Here is a 25,456-nt window from a genome sequence, read left to right as displayed (position 1 = left end):
ATAGTATCTGCCAGAATCATTGTGAAATTTAAATAAAATGCAAAATGAAACCATTAAGTTGAGAGGGCAGGACAGCTACAGGAAGCCAGTGGGGTCAAGCCTTGTGTTCTGTAACCTGGTGAGGGCTGTCCTCAGGCACTGTGCAGAGCCTTCTCCCATCTGTCCTCTCTCCCTTCCTCCCACCTCTCCTCCCTGGGCATCCTCAGATAGCTGTTTTGCTCACCTTTGCAGGGAGCTCACCCCTGCCAGAGGCTCCACCCAATACCTGTTGTGGGTGAGGGTGATGCTGAGCAGAGCCCCCATAGCTCTTCATGGAGTGGCATAGACCCCACCTCCCAGGGCCCCTCCAAGTCCTCCCTCTGCATCCCTTGGCCCACTGGTCACCATGTTCTGCCAACCCAGCAGCTCTTGAATTCCTCTCCTCGCCCAGCCCAGGGCACAGCTCATCACCCATAGAATAATCCCTGCCCACTCTCTCCCCTTGCAGTCACTTCCCTGCTCTCCAGGGGGATCTTTCTAAAATGCACTTCTGAGTCACTCTCCTACTGAAAACCTTTCTCTGGTTCTCCACTGCCCACAGAATAAAGCCAAACTCCACAACCTGGCATTTAAGGCCCTTCAGGGCCTTGCCTCCTCCTCCATCTCTCAGCTCCTCCACCTGCCAGTCCCTTCCCTTCTCGGGGCCTTTGCAAAAGTGGCTTCTTCTACCAGGAGTGCCTGTCCCCTTTTGCCTATAAACAACATCTGCTCATCTTTCAGACCTCATTGTTCTCAGGGTTATGATCCTGCCTGGAGCCCCATGGCCGGGCACCCCACAGCGTTGTCATGGCCTGCATCTGAGTTTAGATCTATCTCTCCAATCAAACTGTGAGACTTTCCAGACCAGGACAAAGACAAAGCCCTCGGCCCTAGCACAGGTCCTGCATGCACGAGGAAATATCTGTGGTTGTTCCCTCCATTTGGTGAAAAACAGGAATGTGTCACAGCATAAGCCTCAAAGGAGGGTTGGGCTGGGGACAGACAGCAGATGCAGGGTCAAGGTCCCCTTTGCCTGAAGTGTTGTGGAAGAGGACGCACACACACTCAGGGTCAGGGGTCAGGCAGAAGAGCAGCTACATCAGCCCACAGTGACCCTGGGGTCAGCCAGGCACCATTAGAATAGCCAGCTCTTATTGGCCGTGGGCCACGAACTGACCACTCCCGCCCCCACCTGGGGACCCACTAGCCAAGCCTGGGTCTTGTGCTGTGAGAGGATAGAGACAGACTTGGGGAGCCCACAGCAGGAGCTAGAAATGGAGGAGCCTGGAGCCCCATGACACTGAGGGAAGCTGGAAACCTGGAGACCATTCAGCCAGAGGAGCAGATTCCAAACCCAGACAGGCTAGTGGGGCAGGCGGAGCTGCAGAGGAAGCAGATGGGCTCTGTGGTCCCAAAGGCAAAGTTGGCAATGGCTGATGGTCACAGGATGGCCCTATCCATCTCCTTCCTGCTCCCACCAAGAAAGGAGACCCCAGTGCCCACCCTCTCAACACATCCACCTTTACTGACCAGGAAGAGAAGAACAGGGAGAGGAGCTCAGAGGGCGGTAGGCAAGTCGGGGACAGGGCCTGGAGACTGTGCCAGGCAGAGCCTCCTCGTGACCCCAACCTGGAGTCTGCCCATCTTGGACTGGGCGGAAGTAAACACTGTCACACAGAGGAACAGACACAACTCCTCAGACGCAACCCGGGGCCGGATCTGGTGTGGAGTCTGACTCAGGGGTGCCCCTTCGGCAGGACTCAGAGCAACTGGGATGTGGGACTTCCTGGGACACAGCCAGGCATCACTGCAGCTAGAAACAGAGTTCAGAGGCTCAGGCCGTCGCCGTATGGGCACTCATGACCAGGGCAGGCCAGCACTGGGAGGGTCTAGGACGAGCTCCAGGTTACCTCCTCCAGGCAGCCTGCCTGCTTGTCTCAACCTCTGTTTTCCCTCTATTCTACAATCTCTGCCAGCCAACATGTCCCATCACTGCTCCATGGCCAGGCCTTCTCATCTGCCACCCACCCCTTAGCCTTCACGATCTGGCCCAGGGAGTACCCCAACAGATCTATGACTTCCCCAGAAGAGGGGCTAGGTACCAAGGGTGGAGGACTCTAGAAGCCATGGAGTTCCAAAGGGCATTTGCCTCTCCCAGTTCTAATCCCCCCGTCCACCCACCCCAAGCACAAAGTCTGCAAACAGCCCCATGGGGGAGGACTGGTAGAAAGAAATAGATTTATTCTCATGTACAAAGCGGTCAGCCCACGGGACCATATACGACAGTTGCACAGAGTCCTAGAAAAACGCATCTCTCTAAAGGCAACTCAGAACGGTAAGGCAGGTGGACCCCCTCCCCCACCCCACAACGCACACAGAATGAAACGGAGAAAAAGAGAGAAGCCAGTGGCCGGGCTGACCCAAGAGTCCCAGCCCTATGGGGTCTCCCAAGCCCCAGGGCACAGGTGGATATGGCCTTGAAGAGAAAGCGCTGCCAGGGCTGAGGCCAGGTCTCTCACTGGCTGCAGGAATGGGGAAGGGGCTCAGGCCAAGGGGTACACTCAGGGGGCCTCTGAGAGACTCAGGGTTGGGCTCTCTGTGCCTTAGGGTGGAGGAAACGTTCCACAGCCTCTGCTGGGACTCTGCAGAGCGATAGAGCTATTTTAGACATTGATCTAAAATGGATCTTAGAGCATGGATTGTCTTACCCCTTCCCCGTTTGGCCCAGACAGGGGAAGAGACTCACTCGCCCAGCATCACACAGGCAGGAGGAAGCATGGCTGGCTCATTGATACCCAGGCCTGTCTCCCAGTGCGGGGATCCCTCCTGCCCATCAATCCCATCCTGCTTCTCCCCGAGGCCCCTCTCCGCAGAGCACTGAGCTGCCCCTCCGGCAGCTTCCTCCTGGGGCCTCTGTATCCCCCAGGTCCCAATCCCACCATCAGTATAGTGGTGGTCCTCAGGGGGCCTTCGCCCCGCGGCTGTTTCTAGTCCTCCCACAGAACTAAGGACTGTTTCCAAGATGCCACACTCTGCTCACTCAGATGTCTCACCTTCCCCTTCCATGAGGATCCTGGAGACCCCGAAGGGTGGGAGTCCTCCAAGGGAAAGGAGCAAAGATCTGGTGGGGCAGGAATGGGGCAAGGAGAAACCATCAAGCTGCTCAAAGAATGGCTTGGGAACGACTTGCCAAGGTGTCGTCAGAGGCGCAGAGCAGGGCCCACTGCTCATTGGTCACCCCTGTGCTCTCAGAGAACAAATTACAAAGTCTCCGTGAGGCTGGAAGTCTTGCTTCCATTATACAGACGAGAAAGCTGAGGCCCAGGAAGGTAGTACTTGTCCAGGGTCACACAGGAAGTCCTGGTCTAGGACTCAAGACCCGTGGCTCTGTTCCCAGTGCATCTGGCCAGACCAGTGGAGGGCTGTGGGAGGTGGCCTGGGCAGGGAAGTGTCCCTGGAGGGGATCACTCAGCATCAAGGCTGCAGCAGCCATTGATGGGGGCCCCAGTGCCATCCAGATCAGGCACCTCATACTCCTCATCCAGGAAGTCCAGCGAGTTGTTACTTGGGAGGCCGCGGATGGTGAACTTGTGGGACACCTTGGTCCAGTGCTCACGGTTGGAGGCCACGCGCTCGTACAGCTCTGCTGCTTTGGGGAACAGGTCCTGCAACAGCCTGCGGGTGCATGGTGGCAGAGGGCGAGAGGCCAGAAATCAGACCATGGGCAGCAAAAAAGACTAGGGCTACACAACAAATAGAACTTCCACAAGGGCCAGGCACGGTAGCTCACACCTGTAATCCCAGCACTCAGGGATGCCGAGGCGTGTGGATCACCTGAAGTCAGGAGTTCAAGACCAGCCTGACCAACATGGTGAAACCCCATCTCTACTAAAAATACAAAATTAGCTGGGCGTGGTGGTGCATGCTTGTAATCCCAGCTACTTGGGAGGCTGAGGCAGGAGAATCGCTTGAACCCAGGAGGGGTAGATTGCAGTGAGCCAAGATCGTGCCATTGCACTCCAGCCTGGGCAACAGAGTGAGACTCCATCTCAAACAAGAACTTCCACAAGAATGTGAGACAGAGGAGGACACCTAGGAAAGCATGATGGTCCCTTTCCACTGGGGACCAAGGATGAAGGGAAGGACCCATTGAGGGGCACAGCAGGAGACAGTTGTGCCCAGAGGCAAGGGGGTGAATCAGTTGGAGCTGGGCCAGGCCAATCTCAGCACCTGTGTTTGCTGTGATGTCCCCACTCCAGCCTACCCTCTCTGTGCAAGGTACAGCTTGTGCCCATGAGCTCACTCACTTGTAGATGGGCATTGCAATGTGCTCCATGAAGCTGATTTGCAGCTCAGGGATATAGGCCTTCTCCCGGTCCATCATCTCCATCGGCCTGTTGCCCATGGCCTTCTCCTGCAGGCATCGAGTCATCAGGCCTGTCCCTCTCATTCCTCCATCGGGTACCAGGGTCAGGCTAGTTCAAGCCCTCCCTGTCCCAGGCCAGGAACCCTCCCCCAACCTGGACATCCTGGGGTCACTCCACACATACCAGGTCTCCCTGGGAGAAGAATTCTTTGTAGATCAGCTCCTGAAAGGCCAACACTCTCATCACATCCTCTGTGTAGGATACATCCACCCAAGCTCCTCTGACAGCCCATTCCCAGGAGAGAAAACTGAGGCCCAGGGATTCAGTCCCAGCTCAGGAGGCATCCCCACCAGCCCCAGCTTGGCAGTGGGATGGCCCCAGGCAGGGAGTGGCTGGGTTGGGGCCCGCCTTCCACCAGCCACTGACTTGCTAGGTCTGTTCCCCTCTCTGAGTCTCCATTTGTCACCCTGAGATGGTCTAGGTTTCTGTCTCCCCAGAACACAGCCAGGCTGAGCTGAGCAGAGAGAGGGTATTCAGGCACAGGGGGCACCCAGAGCTGGGCAGGGTGGGCAGCCTGTGCTTTCCCAGGGAGGACTGCACCTACCGCGATCTTTCTCGTGGTCTTCCAGCCCTTGGTCTGGTCAGAGAGGTCACAGGAGGTCATGAGGAGGCAGAGGAGGAGTCTGTGGTGCTGCTTGTTGTTTCGGTCGTAGCCCACTGTTGAGGGGAGGATGGGGTCAAGGAGCGGGGCCCAGCCTCTTTGCCCTTCTGAGGACAAGGCTCCCAGGGCCCAACCCAGAGTGGTCCAGGGAATTGGGCACTCCTGATGGGAGTCAAGGGGCCAGTGCTGGGTCTGCCTCGGGGGGCTGTGCAGCCAGAGAAGGGTTGATGCTGCAGGGGATGGGTCTGCACCCTGGGAATGCTCCCCTGGCAAATCCTTCCCCTGGTTGTTCCTCCCCAGCCCCAAGGACTGGGGCTAACAGCAGTCACCCTCAGCCATCTTCTGGAGGTCCTTGAAGATGCGGAGATGGTGGGCCAGGTCTGTGGCCAAGATGATGTCCCGCATCAGATCCAGCATGCGCTGATAGTCCTGGGGTGAGGGCAGGGGTGTCATGGCCTCCTACTGGACACCCCCACCCATTTGCCCGTCCCAGTGAGCCTCCAATCCTTGGCTCCTTCTCCCACCTCCAGCCAGCTCCCAGCTCCCCATCAATCCCCACCCCCACCCCCGACCCCATCACCTTCCGGGAGAAATGATCAAAGATGTTGCAGCCGTGGGTGTTGAGGATGGCGATGGCCTGAGCAAAGTGGTGCCTCTGCGGGGAGAGGAGTGATGGGGGCCCGGCTGGGGCAGATGGGCTCCCTCACCACTGACCCCAAGAGAGGAAGCAGGGCCTGGTCCAGCTCCAGCCCCCAGGTCAGCAGAGCAGTCAGAAAGGGGGAGTCAGGGGCCCCAGTTCCCTTTCTGAGCTCTGTTTCAACCCTCTGTGTGACCCAGGGCGAGTCCCTAGACCACTCTGAGCCTGAGACTCCTCAGCTGTCACATGCAGGGACCCAACAAGGTAAGCTCTGGGGTCCCTGAAAGCTGGAACATTTTTGAAATGATCCTTTGGAGTCCTATACACTGAATCATGCAGAACACATTTGTTTACTGACAAGGAGAGGCAGTGATGAGGCAAGGGCAAGGCCCCTGTTTCCGGATGCTGAAGGGCTGTCACTCAGAAGAGGAGCAGCTTATCCCAGGGGGCAGAGGGCAGAACCAGCACTGCCACAAGGCCTCCTGGGAGAGAGACAGAGAACCTCGTCTCTGGGGGTGTGCAAGCAGGGGCAGCCTCTGGAGGGGTGTTGTGGGAAGCAGCATGAGGCAAGGTGACCTTGGAAATGTGTCTCCTACTCTGTGCCAAGCCCTGTGCCAAGTGCAGGGAACTCAGAAATGGCTCAGACCTTGTGCACGCGGAGGTAGGCAGACCCAAACCAAACAATCTAAGGTGACGCTAAGTGATGGGAGTGGAGCCCATCCCAAGCTTGGCAGGAGGGGGCTGAACGGGGTGTTCTCAGGCAGCCAAAGGGAAACGTGCTGAACACAAATCCTTGCTATCATCCGCACCTGCACCCTTCCAAGCCCACTCCAGGAAAATGAGCCAGACATGTCCTAGGTGTGGCTGCAGCTCTCGCAGCCTGTCTGGAGAGCATGGTTTGGGAATAGGAGGAGCTGGGTCATAACTTTGCAAGTCACTGGCCTTAAAGGGGAAGAAGGACGGGGGTGGGACAGAAGAGTGATACCTCCATGACGGAGCCCTCAGAGCTGTAGAGTGCAGCCAGCACAGATTTCTGGAAAAGCCCAGGAAAACTGCGGTCACTCCTCACATCCGGATCCAAGTGCCACTGCTTTAGGCTGAGCAGTGTCCTGCCCTTCCCACCTTTCTCCCCTCCTCCCCATCTCAGAGCCAGGGGCAAACCCTGGGGGAACCTCCTCCTGTGTCTAAACCTGGCTCCTGGTCTCACTCGCTCCCACCCATCTTCAGGCTGGGAGAAGATGAGACTCCCAGACACCCCATGGAGGTCCCCACTGTGAGCAGGGCAGGGTCTCACCGAGGCCACCTGGAAAGAGTTGTTTGTGCCTCTGTGGTCCAGGTCATGACACATGCAGGAAATAAACAAGGCAAAGATCTCGATGTCCCTGGTTGAGAGGCAGAAAGGAGAAAAAAAAGAGGTCAGCCCACAGTTCCTCCCCAAACCCCCAAAAGGAGAGACAGGAGATGACATGCCCAGGAGCCACCGGGACAGGAGGTTGGAACACCTGGGTTCCCTTCCTGGAAAGCAGCACTGGTTTGGAGCCCAGCAGACCCGGGTTTAAATCAGGCTCAGTCTTCACTGGCTGCTTGGCTGTGAGCAAGCCCTTCCTGGAAGATGGGGCTCGCAGCCTTCCCCTCTAGTCTCCTGTGGCTAAGAAGATCCCATGAGGCAGTGCGTGAAAAGTGCCCGAAACACAGGGGGTGCTTCCCTGTCCCAGGGAAGGGGACCCCAGTGGCTGCCAGATGTGGGGGAGATGCAGCCACTCACTCGAGGTAGTTGGTGAGCTCCAGGTTCTTGTAGAGCAGGTAGCAGAAGTGGGAAACAGAAAAGGCGTGCATCCAGTTGTGGTAGGGGGGATCCCGGTAGCCCTTCTTCACCATCAAACAGAACCTGGGGAAGGGAAGAGGGTAGCAGAGGGGCCTCAGCCTCTCCTCCTCCATCATGGCCCCATGATGGCAAACTGCATGTCCCCTCCATCCCTGAGGGACCCTCCAACAGCCTTCCTTGATGACTCTGTCTTAGCAGGAAGTTCCTATGCACATCTAACTTAAACCTCTGGCTACACACTCTCGGCCTCGCCTCCAGGCTCTGCCTTGCCTCATTTCTTGCCTTTATTGACAGTTCAGTGTCTAGGAATTGCTTCTCACTCATGGATCCTCCCCACCCCCATAAGACTGGGTCTCCTCAGTCATCCTTAGAGAGATCCTCTCCAGAATGCCGGGGGCAACGGATGTGACAGTAGAGGAAAGTGGGAGGCGAAGACTGGGGCTGTCTGTGTGCGCACGAACCGGGCCAGGGTCGGGCAGTCAATTTTGTAGTTGTTGATGAAATTCATGTCCTGCAGCATGCTCAGGATGGCCTGGAGAGGGCAGAGGGAGGGATCAGAGGGGCTGCCAGTATCAAGATGGGGCCCTCGCCTAGGCCCTTCTTCAAGCTCCACTCTCAAAATCTGGAGTCTTAGAAACTTACATCTAAACTAGAGAACCACAAAATAGTTGAAGCAACCAATCTCGGAGCTATGCATTTTTAGAGATCTAACAAGTAAGAACTCTTGAAACCAAGCCCACACAAAATATTAGAAAAACGGGGTTGGGAGGGATGCAAACCCTGAGGTCACACGCCCTGGGCATGGTTGGTCCAACAGCAGCCCTTGGGATCATCCAGTCCAGCCTCTAGCCCCTGGGCAGGCCCCATGGCCTCATGATGGCAGACTACATGCCCCTCCATCTCTGAGGGACCCTCCACAGCCTTCCTTGATGACTCTGTCTTCCCAGGAAGTTCTTGATGCACATTTAACTTAAGCCTCTGGCTACATACCTTCAGCCTGGCCAGTCAAGTGGAGGAGAGCAACTCACCATGGATGTGTCATCCTCAGGCAGGGAACGAGGGGTATAGGTGAAACTTGCAAAATTGCAGTCAATGGCAGCCACAGGCTGGATCCCATCATGGAGAAGTTTGGTATACTCATCGTCAGAGACCTAGAGGAGGCCAGCCAGAGCATTAGAAGACAGCCTTCACCCCATCTGGTGTCTTCATCCTCAAATTCCCATGGCAGGTGGGGGATCCGTCACCCAGAATGTACCACAGTTGGGCCACCACGCTGTGGACTGTAACTGGGCAGGAAATCACCACCCTCCCCTCACAGCCCTGCAGCCCACCCCACGCGCGCCTCCCTGCAGGTGACCACCCTTTATCTGTAACAGCCTAACCTTGGCAAAGATCAAGAATACCCCTTCATGACACCCCCAAACCATGGCAGCATTTCATACACAGTAACTGTAGCAGTCCTCCTTTTGTGGAGACCTTCCTACTCTCTAACCTTAACTCTTCCTACTACAGTTTTGATCCAACTCACAAGGTCTGGGCCTCTCTGGTTTGGACACAGGTGAGAGGAAATGTCCAAATGAACAGCGACTATCATATACATGGAACTAAGCCAGCTTTTGTGACCCAGGGTAGGGAATGGGATAGATTATCAGCAATTAAGACTGCCCAGGGCTGCATGGGCACTGTACCTAGGGAAGCCATGGGGACAGGTCCTGGGTGAGCTTCCTAGCCCTCAGTAATTCCCAAGATGGGAATTATTCCCTGAACATGGGGGATACCTGGCTGAACCAATTATTCCCTGGGCTGGTTCCCCTGGCTACTTCCAGCCTTGGGACTGAGCTCAGAAGCAGCTTGGAGGAGAGGTCTCTAAGCAGGGGTGGGAGCTGCCCCTAAGGAGGGCAGGAGGCCTGCTGTGGCTCTGGGCCTATCCTCTCATCCTCAGTAGAGATCGATCAGGAAGCCCTGCCTGGCCCTGGGTCCCCGGGGAATCTGGGAGGAGGACCAGAGGTCTCTGCAAGCCTCACCTTCATGTGGTACATCATCATCTCGTTGGCCAGGTGGCTGCGATACTGAGCCTCATTCACTTTTTTGTATAGGAGAGACTAGGGGAAAGAGGGAAAGATGGGGCTCAAGGAAGGTGGCTGTGAAAACTCAGCAATGGCCCCGACTGGGACGAACGGGTCAAAAAGACACCCCACTTCCTGTCCCATTCTGGCCCCAGTCAAAACCTTCAAGCTCCAGTCCACAGTAAAGACCCTACCCCCACTTTCATCCAGACCCCCGAGCCGGTTCCTCCTCATCAAGTTCTCCCAGCATTTGGTCTGGCCCTTTGCACTCCCCCACACTTGACCCAGGCTTCAGTGATGGAGCCCAAGGCCCATGGCAGGGAAGGAGAAGCAAGGAGGGGATCATGTCAGGGACCTTGGGGCTGGATTCCCAGGCCAGAGCGCCAGCAGGCCTGGACACCGAGACCCAGCACTTCCAAAAAAGCACTCGGCTTGGGTTGAGACTGCTTCCAGGGAAGAGAGGAGATTTTGACAACGGGAGTTTCTCATGGTCCCAGGAGGCTGAGTGGACAGGGCAGGAAATCGTATCCCCAATTTTTAGATGGGAAACAGAACCCAGAGGTGGCCAGCATGTCCTGAAGGCTGCACCCCAGCGGCGGGACTCTGAGTGCCAGACCAAGGGATCAACCCACAAGGAGAGCCAGTCAGAGGAGGAGAATGAGGGTCCTTCGTGGGCCCCGCCCCCTATCACCCCACACCCCACTCCCACCCCCGCCCTCACATGGGCGATGCTGATGCCGCAGTAGATGGAGAAGGCCGTCGCCAGGTCCTCGTCGAACTTGCTGAACCACGGCCCATTGATCTTGTTCACCAGCTCGGCCACACCGATGACCTCTGGGGGAGGGAGGGGGCAAGGAACCACCGGTGGAGGGAGGGATCGGGTGGAGGGAGGGATCCGGCCGGGACCTGCCCTCGCAGTTTCCGCAGGTTACGTCCCAGGCATGGAACCCGACTCCCTTATGCTCCGGGACACCGGAGGCGGTGGGGAAGTGTTGCCCGCCCCCCCGGTCGCTCGGACCCGCCCCGCCCGGCGCAGGCCCCGCCCCAGCCCCGCCCCTCCGCCTGGGCCGCCACGCGCACCCTGGTTCTCGTTCTTGATGGGGAAGCAGAGGATGTTGCGCGTGCGGAAGCCGGTGCTGTCGTCCACGCCGCGGTAGAAAAGCGGATGGGCATATGCGTCAGGGATGTTCAGGATCTGGCCCGTGGTCGCCACGTGTCCCGCGATGCCCTGATCGGCCGGGATGCGGATCTCATAGCTCTGCCGGGGCAGAGATGGAGTCCAGAGGAAGAAGTTAGTGACCCGGCCACAGAGGGGACTATTAAACGTCGGGCCGCTCCCCAGCGCCGCCGGCGGACTCCCGGACACCCCTAGGGCCACATACTCCCTCCACACCCGCTCACCTCATCATCCACCACGCCCCCGTCGAACACCTTGGCCACCAGCTCATTCTGATCCAGCAGGAACACAGAGCAGCTGTGGAGGGAGGGGTTTGGTCCTCTGGGGCCTGACAACCCCCTCTGATCGCCCTCACTTCTCATAAGGAGGCAAAGGCCGGATTTCCGAGGCCTGGGAGGAGTGCTCCAAGGTAAGACACTCTGCTCAGGGCTGGCTGGCTCCAGAAACGTGTCCGTTCAAGTGTTTTTTTTGGAAGCACCTACTTTGTGCCAGGCACTGTGATAGGAGCTGAGGATCCGAAGCCAGCCCTGTCCCTGCTGTATTGGAGCTTACAGTCTAGTGAGGGAGACAGGCATGAAGTAAAGGATCCCTCAAAAGGTGATGAAGTCCCGCAGGGGGAAGTGGGTGGGGCAGGAAAGGAGAGGATGGGACTGAAGGCCGCAGCCTCTCTCGCCCTGTCCCCTGGGTAGAGTCACTCACATCTCTGCGTTGCTGAGGTTTCTGGCCTCCGTGATGATCTCCTGGAGCAGGACAGAGACGTCATCTGGGGGAGGGAGAAGACCAGGCAGGGTGAGACCAGGCTGCCAAGACCTCTCGCCTCTCCTCTGCAAATGCCAGCCCCCATGCCCACACACACCCAGGCAGAGAGAACAGTGCACTCACCCAGGTGGGTGAAGAGATTCTTTGCCACTTGGAGAAGAGCCTGGAATGAAGGAAACGGAGATCATAGGGGGGTCGGGGTGCAGGGGTCACCCTATCTAACCCCCTGCCTCCAACAGCACCCGGGTCTTCTCCTTCCTTCCCTAGGGCTCACCGGACAAGCCAGAAACTGTCAGTGTCTAATTGTATCATTTGGCTACTAAGTGGAAGAGTGAGGGAATAGCCCCGGTGCAGGTGAGGAGTCTCCTGAGTGTCTCAGCCGCCTTCACGCCAGCTCTAGCTGCCTAGGTGTTGCTGTAGTGCCCATATTGAACACTAGAGGGCGATCACATACAGTGCCTGCGGGCAGTGGCGCGGGTCCTGAACAACTGCAAGCCTTCAAATTATGAGGTTACGGAGCCACCTGGGGAAGGGCTGCCACCAGTCCAGAAAGACATGGGCATTTCTCTTCTGAATGGCTCTTGGGGGCTGAAAACTGGGCGAGTCGGTGCCCGAGAGAGGCTGAAGGCAGGTCACTCACCTGGCACTCACACTTGAGTTTCTGTTCCTTCTGGAAGGCCAGGGTGCTGGTGAGCACGGTGCTGGTGTAGTGGAAGCAGTGCTGGATCACATGCTCGTCCTGGTCGGTGAACCTGGAGGAGGGGGTGGGCTCACTCAGGAGGGAAGGGAAGACCGGCTTCTCTCCCCACTCTCCTTACCTCTGTTCCATCAGAAGCCCACAGGGGTACCCACCTGCCAACTATATAACCAACCACTGCACAGGCCCTTGGAACAGCTTCCCACCCCCATGCCCCTGCAGACTGGGGGCTCCCCAAGGGGAGGGCTCCAGTCCTCCTTAGATGCTTGAAACCAGAGCCATACCTCCCCTCTCTGATTTGGGATTTACCCAGCCCAAAGCTGGGTCTCCTCCCTCAGACTAGAGACTGCCTGGGCTCAAGCTGGTGTTCTGCTCTTCCCCAGGCACACCTCCAGCCTTGGGGAGGGGCGGTGGCACTGCCCTGTCTTGTGCAGCTCCTGTCACTATCCCACTCTCCCTGGACTCTGCTGGCCCTGATTCGGTGCCTCCAGAAATCTTAGGGTGGTGGTGTGGAGAGGACTGCTTGCCCTGCTCATGGAGCTAGCTCTGGTGAGACAAGATCAGCCCCAAATCCTGCTCAGGTCATTCAATCTGGCCACCAAATGATTTGTCCCTGGGGAGCTGCATGGGGCTGGGTGGACCAATGGTGTGCGTCATGGGAAGAGCCTGCCTTAGCCCACATCACGCTGCCCTGAGGTGTCACTGCCTAAGCTCTTTCCCACTTTTTGGCTGGCCTTGGTGCTCCGCCCTGGTGGGGCATCCCCCACTCATGCTTGCCATCCAGTGATTCGGATCTAGATCCCATCCCCACCACCCTGGGTCTGTCTGCACACCTTCCTTATATTTGTGGTCCCTTAGCTAGCCCCATCCACCTCTCACCCCTCAACCCAGGACATCTCTCAGCTTCAGCCACACAAAGATCCTCATCATTCTGAGAAAACCTTGGGCTCTTTCACACCTTTGTGCTTTTTTCCTGCACTGTTCCCTCAGCCTAGAATACCCTTCTCACTCTCTTCCCTCTATGCCCTGAAAATGAGCTTCAAGTCTTATGAAATGGGGCCATGACTATATCACCCATGCCCAGTGCAGAGCCTGGTACAGAGGAAACACTTCGGAGGTCTTTGCTAATGTCGTCACTGTATCCTATCCCTGGCCTTGCCACCAGCCCCATCCCACTCACAGCCGAAGGGCTTCTGGAGCCCCTGTTCTCTGGCTACTTAGCTGTGTTTCAGGAAGCTTCTCTGCAGTCACTGCACTGAGCTGAGCCCCACCCTGGCTCATGCAGTCATTCAACACTCACTCCCTGAAATGCGTGGGACCCAGAGATGGCCCTGCCCCTGACCTGGGCCTCAAGGCTGCCACCAAGGCCCCATCTTTATTTCCTGCTGATACCACCTCTCCTCCAGCCCTGGGGCCATCCTAGAACCCAATCTCACAGCTAGCAGCGAGAGGTCATGGCCCCGGCTGGACCCCCATTCACTCTGCCTTCCCCTCCCCAAAGGCCTTCCCAAGGCCATCTGGTCAGCACTGGGATGGCAACATTAAGTGCTCAATATTTGTTTGCTGATTGGCATAAATTCTCCCACCATTAGGATGCCCACAAGTTCCAAATGCCACCAATCCCACATTCTCCCCGCCTCAGCTGATTCTGCCTTGCCCCTATCTTTGTTTCCCCAGGCCCACCCAATGGTCAACACAGTTCCATGCTGGTAGGTTCTGCAGCTCAGACCTAGGACTCCTGGATCTCCACCCTACCCCAGCAGACCTCAGGCCCGGACTCTGACACCCACCTAGTCCCAGGCTTTCTAGTGTCCACCTCCTGCAGGAGCTCCAGGTCCTGAAACCCAGCCTGTTTGCTTGGACTCCAGAGGCCAGCATCCTATCAGCATCTCTTTGCATCAGGACTCAGCCCCTCCTCTGTCTACTTCTCCCCACCTATGTGATGCAGCACAAACTGCTCATCCTACCAGCCCATGTGTGAACCTGCACCCAGGACAGAAATGGCTCATCGGACGCAGCACTGTTTCTCCCTGAACTAAGATCCATTTGCAATAAAATTCAGGCACCTACTGCCTATTTATGAGTTGGTGTAGGATATGAAATTTATTTATGACACCATTTCTAGACCCCAGGTTTGTCCTCAGTTCTCGAGATATGCTTCCCAACTAAGCCTCCAAGCCTGCTTCCCTGTCCACTGTGCCCTGCCCACAAAAAAAGAGATTTTTTTGTATCATTTTTATAGCTGCCCTGTCAGGAGCTCAAAAGATCCACAGCTTTTCCCAGTCCCCAAGCATATTCCCTTTAGCCACTGTCCACTGTGTTGATGACGCTTTGTGGGTCCCAGAGGATTCATCCAACCCAGAGCACACCCACTCCTCCATCTAGCAGTTTCTAGCAGTAATGCAAAAACAGGGATGGCAAGGGAGGGAGCCCAATACCCCAAGAGCAGTTTACCCAAACTTCAGGAAGTGGGAGAAGAGAAGAGGAACTAGCTTGGACCTCAACATGACTTTCATTCTCTTGCACTAACACACTGTTCAACCCACTGCTGCTGAGACAGTAGCCCCTGCCCAGTACCCATCCCACACTGTTACCCTGGTGGAGCCCTAGCCAGCCTCTCAGTGACATCTCCTGATCTGCATCATCCCACAAAGACTCACAAGTCTCCTTCTAGCTTGTTGAAGGCGCAGGCCAAGGCCACCACCTGGTCAGTGGCCCGGCTGATGACAGGGACACAGAGCATGGCCTGCAACGCACAGCCCAACATGCTCTGCAGCTGTTGCACATCTTCCTGCAAAGGGGAGGCAAGTCAGGACAGGGAAGCAGGGGGCAGTATGCTTCCCTCCTCCAGCCCTCCATCACATTTTGCAACAGGCAGTTCTAAGGGACTCATGCAAGACTGGAAGCTCTGTGTCATGGGACAGATGGGACAGTAGAAAGTCCCCAGGTCTTATCTGCCCCATTCCTAGGCTGCTCTGTAACAGAGACCCTGGCTCTGGGGGCTGGCAGTGGGGTCTCCTCTTTCTCCTCTGGGTCAGCCAGGCCATGACTTACAGAGGTGAGGTCCTTCAGCTGGATGGACTTCTTGTCTTCCACCACCTGGCCCAGGCATCCTGTCAACTAGGGGGTGAGGAGAGACTGAGTCAGGGCCCAGCACTCCTCAGGTCGGGGGATCTCAACCTGTCCCCACCCTCAAGTCTGGAAGTTTCAAAGAGCCCTTCAGTCAGTCCAAATGGTGGACGGGGTCAGCATTGATGAGCAGAGATGGAGAGGAGTCTGGCAGAATTCGCTATAAAGGACTCTAAGGTCTTCCCTAACTACGGGAGAGATAAGCAGACTCCAAAGATTCTCAACAGATTCTAGCAGATCCATATCCAGAAATACTCCAACAGAAGTGAACAGGTCCCAGGTAAGCCTTTCTGTAGATGCTAAGAGATTCTTCCTAATAGAGCCTGCTGATCACAGGTTGTGATCCCTGCAGCATTTCTAAGTAGTCCCAAGATCCAGATAATTCCATCGGATTCCAAGAGTCTAGAGGATCCAAATACTCCAGGCAGATCCCAGGAGTGTCTACCCGGCCTCAACCGCCCCTGCAGACTCCAACGAGAAGACAGACGGGGGACTCACGGGAAAGCTGACCTCTTCCCCGAGCACTTTGTCTCCGATGACCTGAGGAACGGAGCGCAGGGGGCCGGTTAAAGGAAAGGCAAGGGATTTCCCCCTCGGAGACCCGAGTTCCTCGCCCAGCCCCGCCCCCGCTCTACAGTGGACCTGGGCCCTCACCTTGCAAGAAAGCTGGAGATTGTCCTCCGACACCAGCAGGAGGCAGCAGCGGGATGCCCGGGTCTCCTGCTGCAGCTGAGGGAGGGACAGGCAGGGCGAGGGGGTGACCGCGGATCCAGGTCACCCCACTCCCCACCTGCTCCCCTCTCCAGGGCTCTTCAGGCGGGTGGAGGAGAGAGGAAGGAAGGACATCGTAATTGGAACTAAGATGGAGGGCTCAAGGGGAAGTTGGTCCCCGGAGGGAGACAGGACGGGGAGGTGGCCGGGAGGGGCGCAGGGACTCACGTATTGGAGCACTTTGAGCTGCAGGGAAGAGGCATCCAGGTCGTAGAGTTCCCCTGCAAGGGCCAGGCGCCGGTCAGAGAGAGGGCCCCTCCCCACCTCCGTGTCCGGGTCCCTCGGGCGCCGCTCAGCTCCGCGCCGGGCCCGCCGCCGGCTCCCGGGACCGCCTAACCCGCCCACCTCCCCTCCAAGTTCTTCCCTGCCCCGCCCTCGTGACCTGCCCAGGCCAGGCCCTCACCGCACAGTTGCAGGATCTTGCGGTCGCGGTCGGTGTACGCCGCCCCGCCCTTCTGGTCTTCCGCCGCCCCCTCCGGGGGGTTCTGGACCGCTCGGGGAGCCTCCCTGGGCCCGCGCTGCTGCAGGGCCTGCACCCTCCGCAGGGCCACCAGGGTCTGGGGCAGGCCGAACGGTTAGCGCGCCGCTTGCCCCAAGCTCGCTGCGCTTGCTGCAGCGGGATTCCTGCCTTTGCTCCCGCCGTTCCCTCTGCCTGCCGGGCCCAGGGACCCCGCCGGCCGTCCCAAACACCTCATCCCTGGACTCTACCTTCCTGAGTGCTCCCCTGGGGGCTCCCACTGCCCCTGGAGCGTCCAGAGGTCCAGGAACAGGAGGGTACAGGGTCTATCTCCATCCCTAGCCCCTAGATTCTTCCAAGACAAGATGTCAGATTTCTGTCTCCAGCCCCCTCAGGAAGTCGTAAGTCCTTGTTAAAGTCACAAAGTCATAAAGTCTCAGGCATGAAAGAGCCTCAGTATCATTATGTGGAGGGTTCTTTCTAAGTACAGATGCTCCTGGACTTAGGATAGGGTTGCTTCCCCATAAATCATCAAAAAGTCGAAAATTGTAAGTTGGCAACCGTGTGTATTTACAAGATGTTTGACCAGTTTTGTTTCACCACTGCCCTAGGTAAGTCGGTGCTATCACTATCCCCATTTTCAGGTGTGAAACTGAGGCCCAGAGAGGTTTAGTGACTTGCTCAAGGTCACACAGCTCAAAAGCATCAACGCCGAAGCTGAAACCCAGGTCTGTCCAGCTCCCTGGCCAGGCCATCTTCCCACCAGCTGTGATAAGGGTCTTCAGCCTCATTGTACATGGCCCCACTCCCACTCACATGCTTCTCCACTGCCTGCAGGCTCCATTCCTCATTGTCACTCAGCTGGCCACAGTGCACCTGGAGGGATGGGAGAAGGGAACTAGCTGTGACCTCTCTCAGTATCTGTCTCTGCCAGAATGCCCTCCCCATGTGCAGCACACACCGGTCCCCACCAACACATACACACTCCAGTCTGTGGGCCTCAGTGATAACCCCATCTTTCTGACCACCCAGACAGATCCAGGAAAATCCCCTCCCATAGGAAGTCTCCTAGGACTAACCTAAGGACGTGAAACTTTTTTGTCTCTGCCTTTTCAATCACTGCCTCATCAAGAGCACAGTCCAGGTGTATGGTTCAGGGGATGGAGGGACCTTAGACCCCTTTTTAGCTCACAGATTATGGAGCGCTGCAGGTCCTGATTTTAGAATTGGTGGTATTAGCCTCAGCCTCCCAGCTCTATCCTGTCTGAGTTAGGGTTTGAGCTGCCCCTAAGTCTTGGATAAAGGAATGGGCTCAGTATGATGCACCTGCCGTGGTGAGGATGGATGGGTGAATGAATAAATGGATAAATGGGTTCGTGAAGTGCTTTGCCTTACATGTGATTCTCACCACCGTGATGCAAGCCTCCACCTGGCAGGCAAGCCATGGCCAGCAAAGTGGAGTGCCTTGTCCAAAATCACACAGCAGAAAGTGGCAGAGTGAAGACAGCACCACCCACTCCCTACCGTTCTCTGCCCACACCTTCCCCCCTCTAGATCTGCTCCCTCCACCACCCCCCGTCATCCCTTCCCTCTCTAAGTTCCCTGTGCCAGTCACCAGGGAACTCAGCCCATCTTTCATACTCTGTGAAGTCCCTTCCCCCACCTCTACTTGGGTGCTTGTCGAGGAAAATGAGAGACGGTGGGGAGGGAGGGTGGCAGCCTAGGGACCCACTACAGGCCCTGACAGCAAGGTTCCCCACCTGCGTCACTAGCTTGTCACTAGCTTCCGGAGCCTACTCAAAGCTGCTCACCACCTGCAGAGCTCCCAACAGCGCCTGCACTGGGGGCCCCTCCTTCCTCCTCCCTCCCCAGTCAGCAGCCAATGCCTGCCTCAGCTCTGGGTCTCCTGCCAGGAGCAGATGGGGAGGAGGAGACCAGCAGGTTCTCGGGAAGCTCACAGTCTGGCTGGGGTGGGATGAGTGGGGAGACATGACTGGGAGGAGGTGTGGAGCCTCATACCTGAGGAAGGAGAGAGAAAACTAGGTGGGTAGCTCAGAGGGGAGGACATTTGGAAGGCTTCCTGAATTGGCATGGGGAGGACAAGTAGACCTTGAAGAGACCAGGACACTGGCGGTAGGTGGTGTGGGGAGATGAGGATCCAGGTAGGGGTGTGGTCCATGGTACCACAGAAGGAAGGGCCTTGAGTGCCAGGCTAAGACGTTAGACTTTAGCCTGAGAGTACTGGGGAGCCATGGCAGACTTTAGCATCTGAGGGCCACTGTCTATGGGGTGTAGGGTGAATTCGAGGGAGGAAGATTGGAGGCAGGAAGACCTGGAAGAGACCTGGGCTGTCAAGGATGGTGTTGAAACTTAAGCTCTGGATGAGGCTCAATCTGTGACTCCTACGGGACAGTGGGGGCTGGAGGGAGGAGAAGCTGGGGCTATGGTTCATTTGCATATGGCTTATATAAATACGTTGGCATTTTACTGTTAGCACATGGAGGAGGACGTGGTTCTTGTTCCCTCCACCTGGTCCCATCTCTCAGGAATAGAGAAGGCTGGGACCCCTCTAGGGCTGTGGGGCAACCAGTTCTTGGGCTGCCTCGGCCCACCTGCACCCAGCATGTGCATAAACACACACACCCACACTCTCATGAAGAACGTCAGGCCCTCACACACATGCACTTATACTCACTCTCCCATGGAGGTGATACACACACACACACACACACACACACACACACACACACACACACACGGAGCAGTCACAGACACAAAGACATCCACACACCCACCCTTACAGTGTCCGCAGCATCCCCACAGGCATATTCATGCCTGTACACAGGAAACTTAGTTCACATACTCAACAGTCATGCACATGCACCTGGCGCCCCCATACACAAACACACACAATCACCCCCACACACTCATGGCTTTTTGTTCACCAACAGGAACACACACTTGCTCTTGCTAATCAGGGCAAGTGTCTGGGACCCAGTGGGAACACTCAACAGTGGGCACTGTGGCTGCAAGAGAGGGTTAAAAACCCAGCACAGCCCCCAGGTCCCCACCCTCACCAAGTTCAAAATGGCTAATGGCATGAACACCCCATCCCCGTGCAGGGAGCTGGTGTGGCTGGTGCAGCTGGGGGAAGAGTGGGCACAAATCAGGCATCAAATGCCAGAGACCAAAGGCTGCCACTCCTCAAAGGGACTTATGATCCCAGGATTAAAGAACAGAGCCAAAGACTCTTTCCACACAAAAAATCTGCAATCAAGCCACCTTGAGCGGTGAGCTGTAAAGGTCCGGAAGTCAGCCACACAGCCCTGCACCTGGCCAGCGTATTCCTCAGAGAGCCCTCACTGACTGCGTCCCCATCGGGCCCCAGCATTCCTTTGCAGGACTCCCTCGAGGGGGTTCCTTGCTAGCACTTGCCATCACGTGTGATCCCATCCTTATTTTGCTCACTTGTTTTGCAGTATTTTTGTTATTTTTATTCTCTTTAGAGATGGAGTCTCACTCTATTCTCCTGGCCAGATTCAAACTCCTGAGCTCAAGGAATACTCCCAAGTAGCTGGGGTTATGCTCACTGTAGTGCTTGTCACCACCAACCCTCCAGACCGTATGGTCTGTGAAGGCAGGGCCTGTCTAATCTGTCTTGGTCACTTCTGTGTTCCCAGCACCTAGCACACCATGCCTGGCATACAGTGGGTACTCAAGAAATAGTTGTTCAACTGATGGATGGGTGGATGGAAAGGTGGATCAGTGGATGAATACTAAGAGCAGAGACTCAGAGAGAGGAACGGGGCTTGTCAAGGAAGGAGCTGGTGACTTGGCCTTCCCAAAAGATTGACCGACCCTGTGGCACTCCATCTTCCTTCTGCACCCTCTGCCCTCAGGATCTGGCAGCAGCTGGGAAGTCTGGGGCTGCCTGTGCTGCCTCTGGGAGGCAGTGAGATCCTGCGAGCCAGGGAGCATCTGTCAGACGTGTATGCCTTGGGGAGGGGGCATCCTAGGGAAGTGCATTTCCACATGAGTGGGAAGGTGCAGGCTTGGAGGAGAGGCAGATGTGAATAATCTAAACATCTTTCAAGAGTTCTTCCCTGCCCAGGGTATTTGAGGAGGTGAAGGGACGGTTGTTGAAAACTCCTGGCAGCCAGAGCCCAGCTGGCTAGCAACCTGCTCAATAGCATGCACCCCTACTTCAGCGTCCCCAGGACCACACTCTCCCCTCAGCACACTACCCCTTCCCCCGGCCTCCTTCCTGCCTCGCTCACATTCCTCCTCTGCCTAGAATCCCCTTTCCCTTCTTCCCTTCCTGTGGACCTCCTACCTGTGCCCCAAGGCCCCACACAAATGCTTTCTCCGTGGTGAGGTACCACTTGCTGCTCCAGGCTCTGCCACCAGAGCACCTGCTGGCAACAGTATTTCATCTGGCCTGTGGTGGTGAGGGTGTCCCTGCCCTTCCCCAGACTGAGAGCTCCCTGAAGGCAGAGTCAGCTCCAGAACCCAGCCTGCCGCAGGACCAGAGCAGAGTTCTACTGGGTGAGTTAAGTGTAAGTGATCCGATCCCACCAGCGTCCCTGAGACACACACACACACACACACACACACACACACACACACACACACACACACACACATTGGCCTCTGGCCCAGCCTGAGCCAAGGTGAGCAGCGGCCACGGCAAGCATTCCGCCCACAAGGGGAGCAACCTTCCAAATGTCTTCCCCTTACTTCCCTCCTGACCCACTCCTCATAGCCTCAACCTAAGGAAGTCCTTCTCAGGCACCTGGCACCCCAGGCCCTTTGCCCTCAGCAGAGAAGGAGGTGCGCAACCCAGCCACTGCCTCCCAACCCCCACCTCTGCACACAGCCCCTCACCTCTGTGCCCCTCAAAGCTGACCAACCCTGGGACAGACCAAGAGCAAAGAATAGGGGGAGGCGACCCCCTGAGAACTCCGTGCAACAGCAGCTCTGTTCCAGAAGCTGGGGGTGGGGGGAGCAGCTTGCAGAGAAACCAAGCAGTGGCCTCGGCTCCCTCAGTCAGGCAGATGGGTGCGGAGGAGACTCAGCCAAGTACCCCTCCTCTCCTCTCCCCTCTCCTCCCCTCTCAGCCATCCCCGACTCCCACCACCCTCTCCTGCCAGCAACTCAGAAAGGTCAGGCGCCTGGGAAGCGTTTAATTCCATTTTAATGAGCTGGAGAGGAGTCCCCTGGGAACCAACACCTGCTCATTTATCTGTCCATGCCCCCAAGCCTGCCCTTTACTGGAATGGCAGCCCCCTCGACAGAAGCAGACTCCCAATAATAGCAATTTGGGGAACTCATCCTTTGGTTACTGGGACAGAACAAGAGTTTGAACCCCCATCTCCATACAGGAGAAGAAACGGTCAGAGCGGCAGAATCCCGCCCCCACAGGCTCTTCCACAACCTCCTCCGCGGAGCAGAAACCCTGGGAACTCCTCGAGGGGCTGCAGAGGGAGCCTTGCCTGGGTTCTGGGGCTCTGGCAGAGCATCCACCACTTCCCACTAACACTCCTTCCTCAGCCACTCCAGGAAGCCCCCCTAGCTGCCTGTCTTCCGCCAGCCTCAGCCCCGGGTCCGGCTGGCCTGCCCATGGCCTTTCTCTCCTCAAGGCCCCCAGCTCCAGCCACTCCAAATCTCTGGCTAGTTTTCCACACTATCTCTGCTGGTCAGGCCCTTATGTCCATCTGTCCCTCCGCAGCATCTCTCTTCACACCTCACTTGGTTCATGCCCTCCTGGACATTATTCCCACCCCATCTGGAGGATCCCAAAGAGAAACCAAGGTTAGTGCTGCTAACCAAAGGCTGGGCCTTCTAACCTTATGGGGGCTGAGAGTCCAGCAGGGGCTTGCACACCCCTCAGAAAGCTGCTGACTGGGCCAATGGCTTCATCCTCATCCTACCCATTCGAGGTGGGGCAGAAGGCTGGGGTGTGGGAGATGCCCCAACTCCTCCCACCCCCACACCCCCACTTCCCCTCACTCCATCCTCGCTTATGGCTCCCATCTCTCTCTCTCTCTCATACACACACACACACACACACACACACACACACACACACACGCCCCGGACAGGCTCCATCCACCACTCCCTCCCGTGGTCTCCTCTCCCTACATCCCACCACCTCGGCAGGCTCTTACCAAGATGACAGCTGCCACGGCCCCGGCCTCCTTGTCCGCTAGCGGCATGACCAGCACTGAGGGGGAGAGGGCAATGAGGTGCTCCTGCAGGGCCGGTGAGGCTCAGAGATACTGAGCCGGGACCCAGGTGGGGGAGACAAAGACGCAGACAAAGAGAGGCCAGGACAGAGACACAGACCCCAAAACCCACAGAAACACAGAGGCGGGTCCTGAGGCAGCGACAAAAACAACCACAGCAACAGCCTCTGCATGGAAGGAAACCCCTTCACTCGACAACCTTCAAGTGATCCTCCCAGGGTTGCAGGGAGGAAGGCAGGTGAGGCTGAGCACCTCTATTTTACAGATTGGGAAACTGAGGTCTAGAAAGGGGAAGTGACTTGCCCAAGATCACACAGCAAGTCAGGTCTCCTGACTCCCAGTCTTGTGCACTTTCCACATCGAGACAGAGGACAGAGACCTAGAGAGACTGAGACACGAGGCAGAGAGAGACATGGCGGACAGGAGGCATGGAGGGGAAGAAAAAGAGAAATAGGGCCAATGACAGTGACAGAGAGAGTGTGAGAACAACTACAGCCCCATCCAGCATCAGGCACAAGCACATCACAACCACAGCCACGGGCCACTGAGCCCTCACTTGTGCCAGGCCCCTAACATGCATGATCTCACTTGCGCCTCCTTGAAACACCCCCTCAAGGTAAATACTATTGTCCCATTTTATAGTCAGGAAGTTGAGGCTCAGAGAGTTTAGTAGCACAATAGAGAGAGAATTAGATGGAGGGATTGCTAGAGACACAGAGCAAGAGATGAAGAGGGATAGAAGACAGACATGACCTGGAGTGCAGGGGCCACAGTCCCTCCCCGCCCCTGCCCCTGCCCAGCCCCTAGCCCTTACCTTGGGTATCAGGAGCCAGTGGAGCCACCAGCCTGGCCAAGGGCTTCCCTGGCAGGTCTGAGAAGCCCAGCCCATTGCAGCCCAGCCGCTTCCGGGAGATGATAGCCTCCCTGAAAAGAGGACATGATGCCACCTTGAGAGCCCCCGGCTCAGGGAGGAACAAGGCCTGGCCTGGGGACACAAGACCGTTTGGACCCTGCACATGTGCAAGGATCTGGGCAAGCTGACCTGCCTGAGGTTGGACACGATGACAGCACAAGTAAAAAAAGTAGGGGACCCTGGACCCTATGTGGAGAAACAGGCAGCCACAGTTTGGCCTCTGGTGCCCCTTGCTGGTAAAGGCTCTGGTGGGGCACGGCGCAGATCTTCCAGGCAGTGGGAGAGCAGAGGAAGTGAATGCAGGGGCTCAAAGCTAGGCTGCCTGCTACAATCTGACCTTAGGCATGTGTGCTGACCTCTCTGATCTTCCCAAGAAGACCTAGGGTGGAGAGAGAAGAACCCTCCCCGTCACCATCCTCAGAAAACAATTGTTGATCAGCTTTTAGTGCTAAGCACAGGAGGTAATCATCATAACTAAAGTTTATTGGCCATTTCCTATGTCCCGTGCACAGCCCAAGCAACTCGCATAGATGAACTCAGAATTCCCAGCAATTCTATGAATTAGATATCTTCATTTTCAGATGGAGAAGCTATGGCACCAATAGGCTAATTCACTTGTCCAGGGTCACACAGTGAATAAGTGGTACAGCCAGGATTTGAACCCAGGTAAGTGGCACCAGGGCTAGGTCTAACCACTATGTTGGAACCTTCCCAAATACCTGTGGAGGTGTGAGCTTTGAACAGGGGACAGGTGTGAGCGGCAGGGTATGACAGTGGCAGAGGGGTGGTGGGAACCAAGGCAGGGGAGGTTGGTATGGGAAGAATGAGTTTCTGTCCCACCACACAACCCACCTCCTCTACCCCCCGGCCTCTGGCTCATCCCGCTTAATTAAGCACCTGAGTTTGCACCAAATGTCACTCCTTGATGATTAATTGTCCTGGGTTCTTTTTTTTTTTTTTTGAGACGGAGTCTCACTCTGTCACCCAGGCTGGAGTGCAGTGGCGCAATCTCGGCTCACTGCAAGCTCCGCCTCCTGGGTTCACACCATTCCCCTGCCTCAGCCTCTCCGAGTAGCTGGGACTACAGGCGCCCGCCACCACGCCTGGCTAATTTTTTTGTATTTTTAGTAGAGACGGGGTTTCACCGTGGTCTCGATCTCCTGACCTCGTGATCCACCCGCCTCGGCCTCCCAAAGTGCTGGGATTACAAGCGTGAGCCACCGTGCCTGGCCTTGTCCTGGGTTCTTTATCCCTCACGCTGCCTCCACTTAATTGTGCTTGTAGGAACTGCCTGGCCTGGACAGAAGAGAAACCTGGGGAACTGTGTGCATACAGGGTCACTAAGGGAAGCCCAGCAAAGGTCACATGAGGAAAAGGAGGGGGTGGCCTGCAAGTCACGAGATCACTAGGTCACAGACTCTACACAAATCGAGGACCAAAGAGGTTGAGCATCTCGTTCAAGCTCATGCAGCATTCTGAACCAGACCCATTCCTTCCTGGCCACTTTAAGTAATACAGGATCTACAGGAACCGGTGGTGTCTCCCACCTTCCAGCCCCTACACCCGGGACCTTTAAGGTTCCTGGAGTGCTGGGCTCCGGTTTCTGGCTGTCCACATTGCCAGTCACCCTGGGAAGGAGAGGGACGTAGGGTGGCAGGAGGGCAACGGGAGCCACGTTTCCTGATGATTAAACTGATGAAGGCTGAGGCTTCACGGAAGCAGGGGGTGGCCCCC

General features: G+C 56.6%; 1 protein-coding gene across 3 annotated transcripts in view; it reads right to left on the bottom strand.

Annotated features, from left to right (window-relative positions):
- Positions 1-2,238: 2,238 nt before the first annotated feature.
- PDE2A (phosphodiesterase 2A) overlaps positions 2,239-25,456 on the bottom strand; it is a 100,291-nt gene continuing 77,073 nt past the window's right edge. Inside the window, exons 5-31 of one of the 3 annotated variants that reach the window (XM_030829092.1) lie at positions 23,624-23,733; positions 22,732-22,787; positions 17,381-17,440; positions 16,511-16,664; positions 16,276-16,328; positions 15,991-16,065; positions 15,835-15,876; positions 15,262-15,327; positions 14,868-14,998; positions 12,151-12,262; positions 11,634-11,673; positions 11,451-11,514; positions 10,976-11,048; positions 10,655-10,832; positions 10,296-10,408; positions 9,533-9,610; positions 8,537-8,659; positions 7,970-8,040; positions 7,449-7,571; positions 6,978-7,065; positions 6,669-6,716; positions 5,627-5,701; positions 5,376-5,475; positions 4,990-5,102; positions 4,569-4,607; positions 4,326-4,432; positions 2,239-3,693 (exon numbers count right to left, since the gene is read on the bottom strand). In XM_030829092.1, the coding sequence (XP_030684952.1) occupies positions 3,483-3,693; positions 4,326-4,432; positions 4,569-4,607; positions 4,990-5,102; positions 5,376-5,475; positions 5,627-5,701; positions 6,669-6,716; positions 6,978-7,065; positions 7,449-7,571; positions 7,970-8,040; positions 8,537-8,659; positions 9,533-9,610; positions 10,296-10,408; positions 10,655-10,832; positions 10,976-11,048; positions 11,451-11,514; positions 11,634-11,673; positions 12,151-12,262; positions 14,868-14,998; positions 15,262-15,327; positions 15,835-15,876; positions 15,991-16,065; positions 16,276-16,328; positions 16,511-16,664; positions 17,381-17,440; positions 22,732-22,787; positions 23,624-23,733 (2,503 nt within the window). In that variant the 3' untranslated portion in view covers positions 2,239-3,482. The remainder of the gene's footprint in view (positions 3,694-4,325; positions 4,433-4,568; positions 4,608-4,989; positions 5,103-5,375; positions 5,476-5,626; positions 5,702-6,668; positions 6,717-6,977; positions 7,066-7,448; positions 7,572-7,969; positions 8,041-8,536; positions 8,660-9,532; positions 9,611-10,295; positions 10,409-10,654; positions 10,833-10,975; positions 11,049-11,450; positions 11,515-11,633; positions 11,674-12,150; positions 12,263-14,867; positions 14,999-15,261; positions 15,328-15,834; positions 15,877-15,990; positions 16,066-16,275; positions 16,329-16,510; positions 16,665-17,380; positions 17,441-22,731; positions 22,788-23,623; positions 23,734-25,456) is intronic. The other 2 variants (XM_030829091.1, XM_030829093.1) reach the window with 2 other exon arrangements.

This window comes from Nomascus leucogenys, chromosome 15 (assembly GCF_006542625.1).
Source record: "Nomascus leucogenys isolate Asia chromosome 15, Asia_NLE_v1, whole genome shotgun sequence".
NCBI classification, from domain to species: Eukaryota; Metazoa; Chordata; class Mammalia; order Primates; family Hylobatidae; genus Nomascus; species Nomascus leucogenys.
Note: the sequence above shows the minus strand (reverse complement) of the source record. Positions and strands in the feature narration are given on the sequence as shown.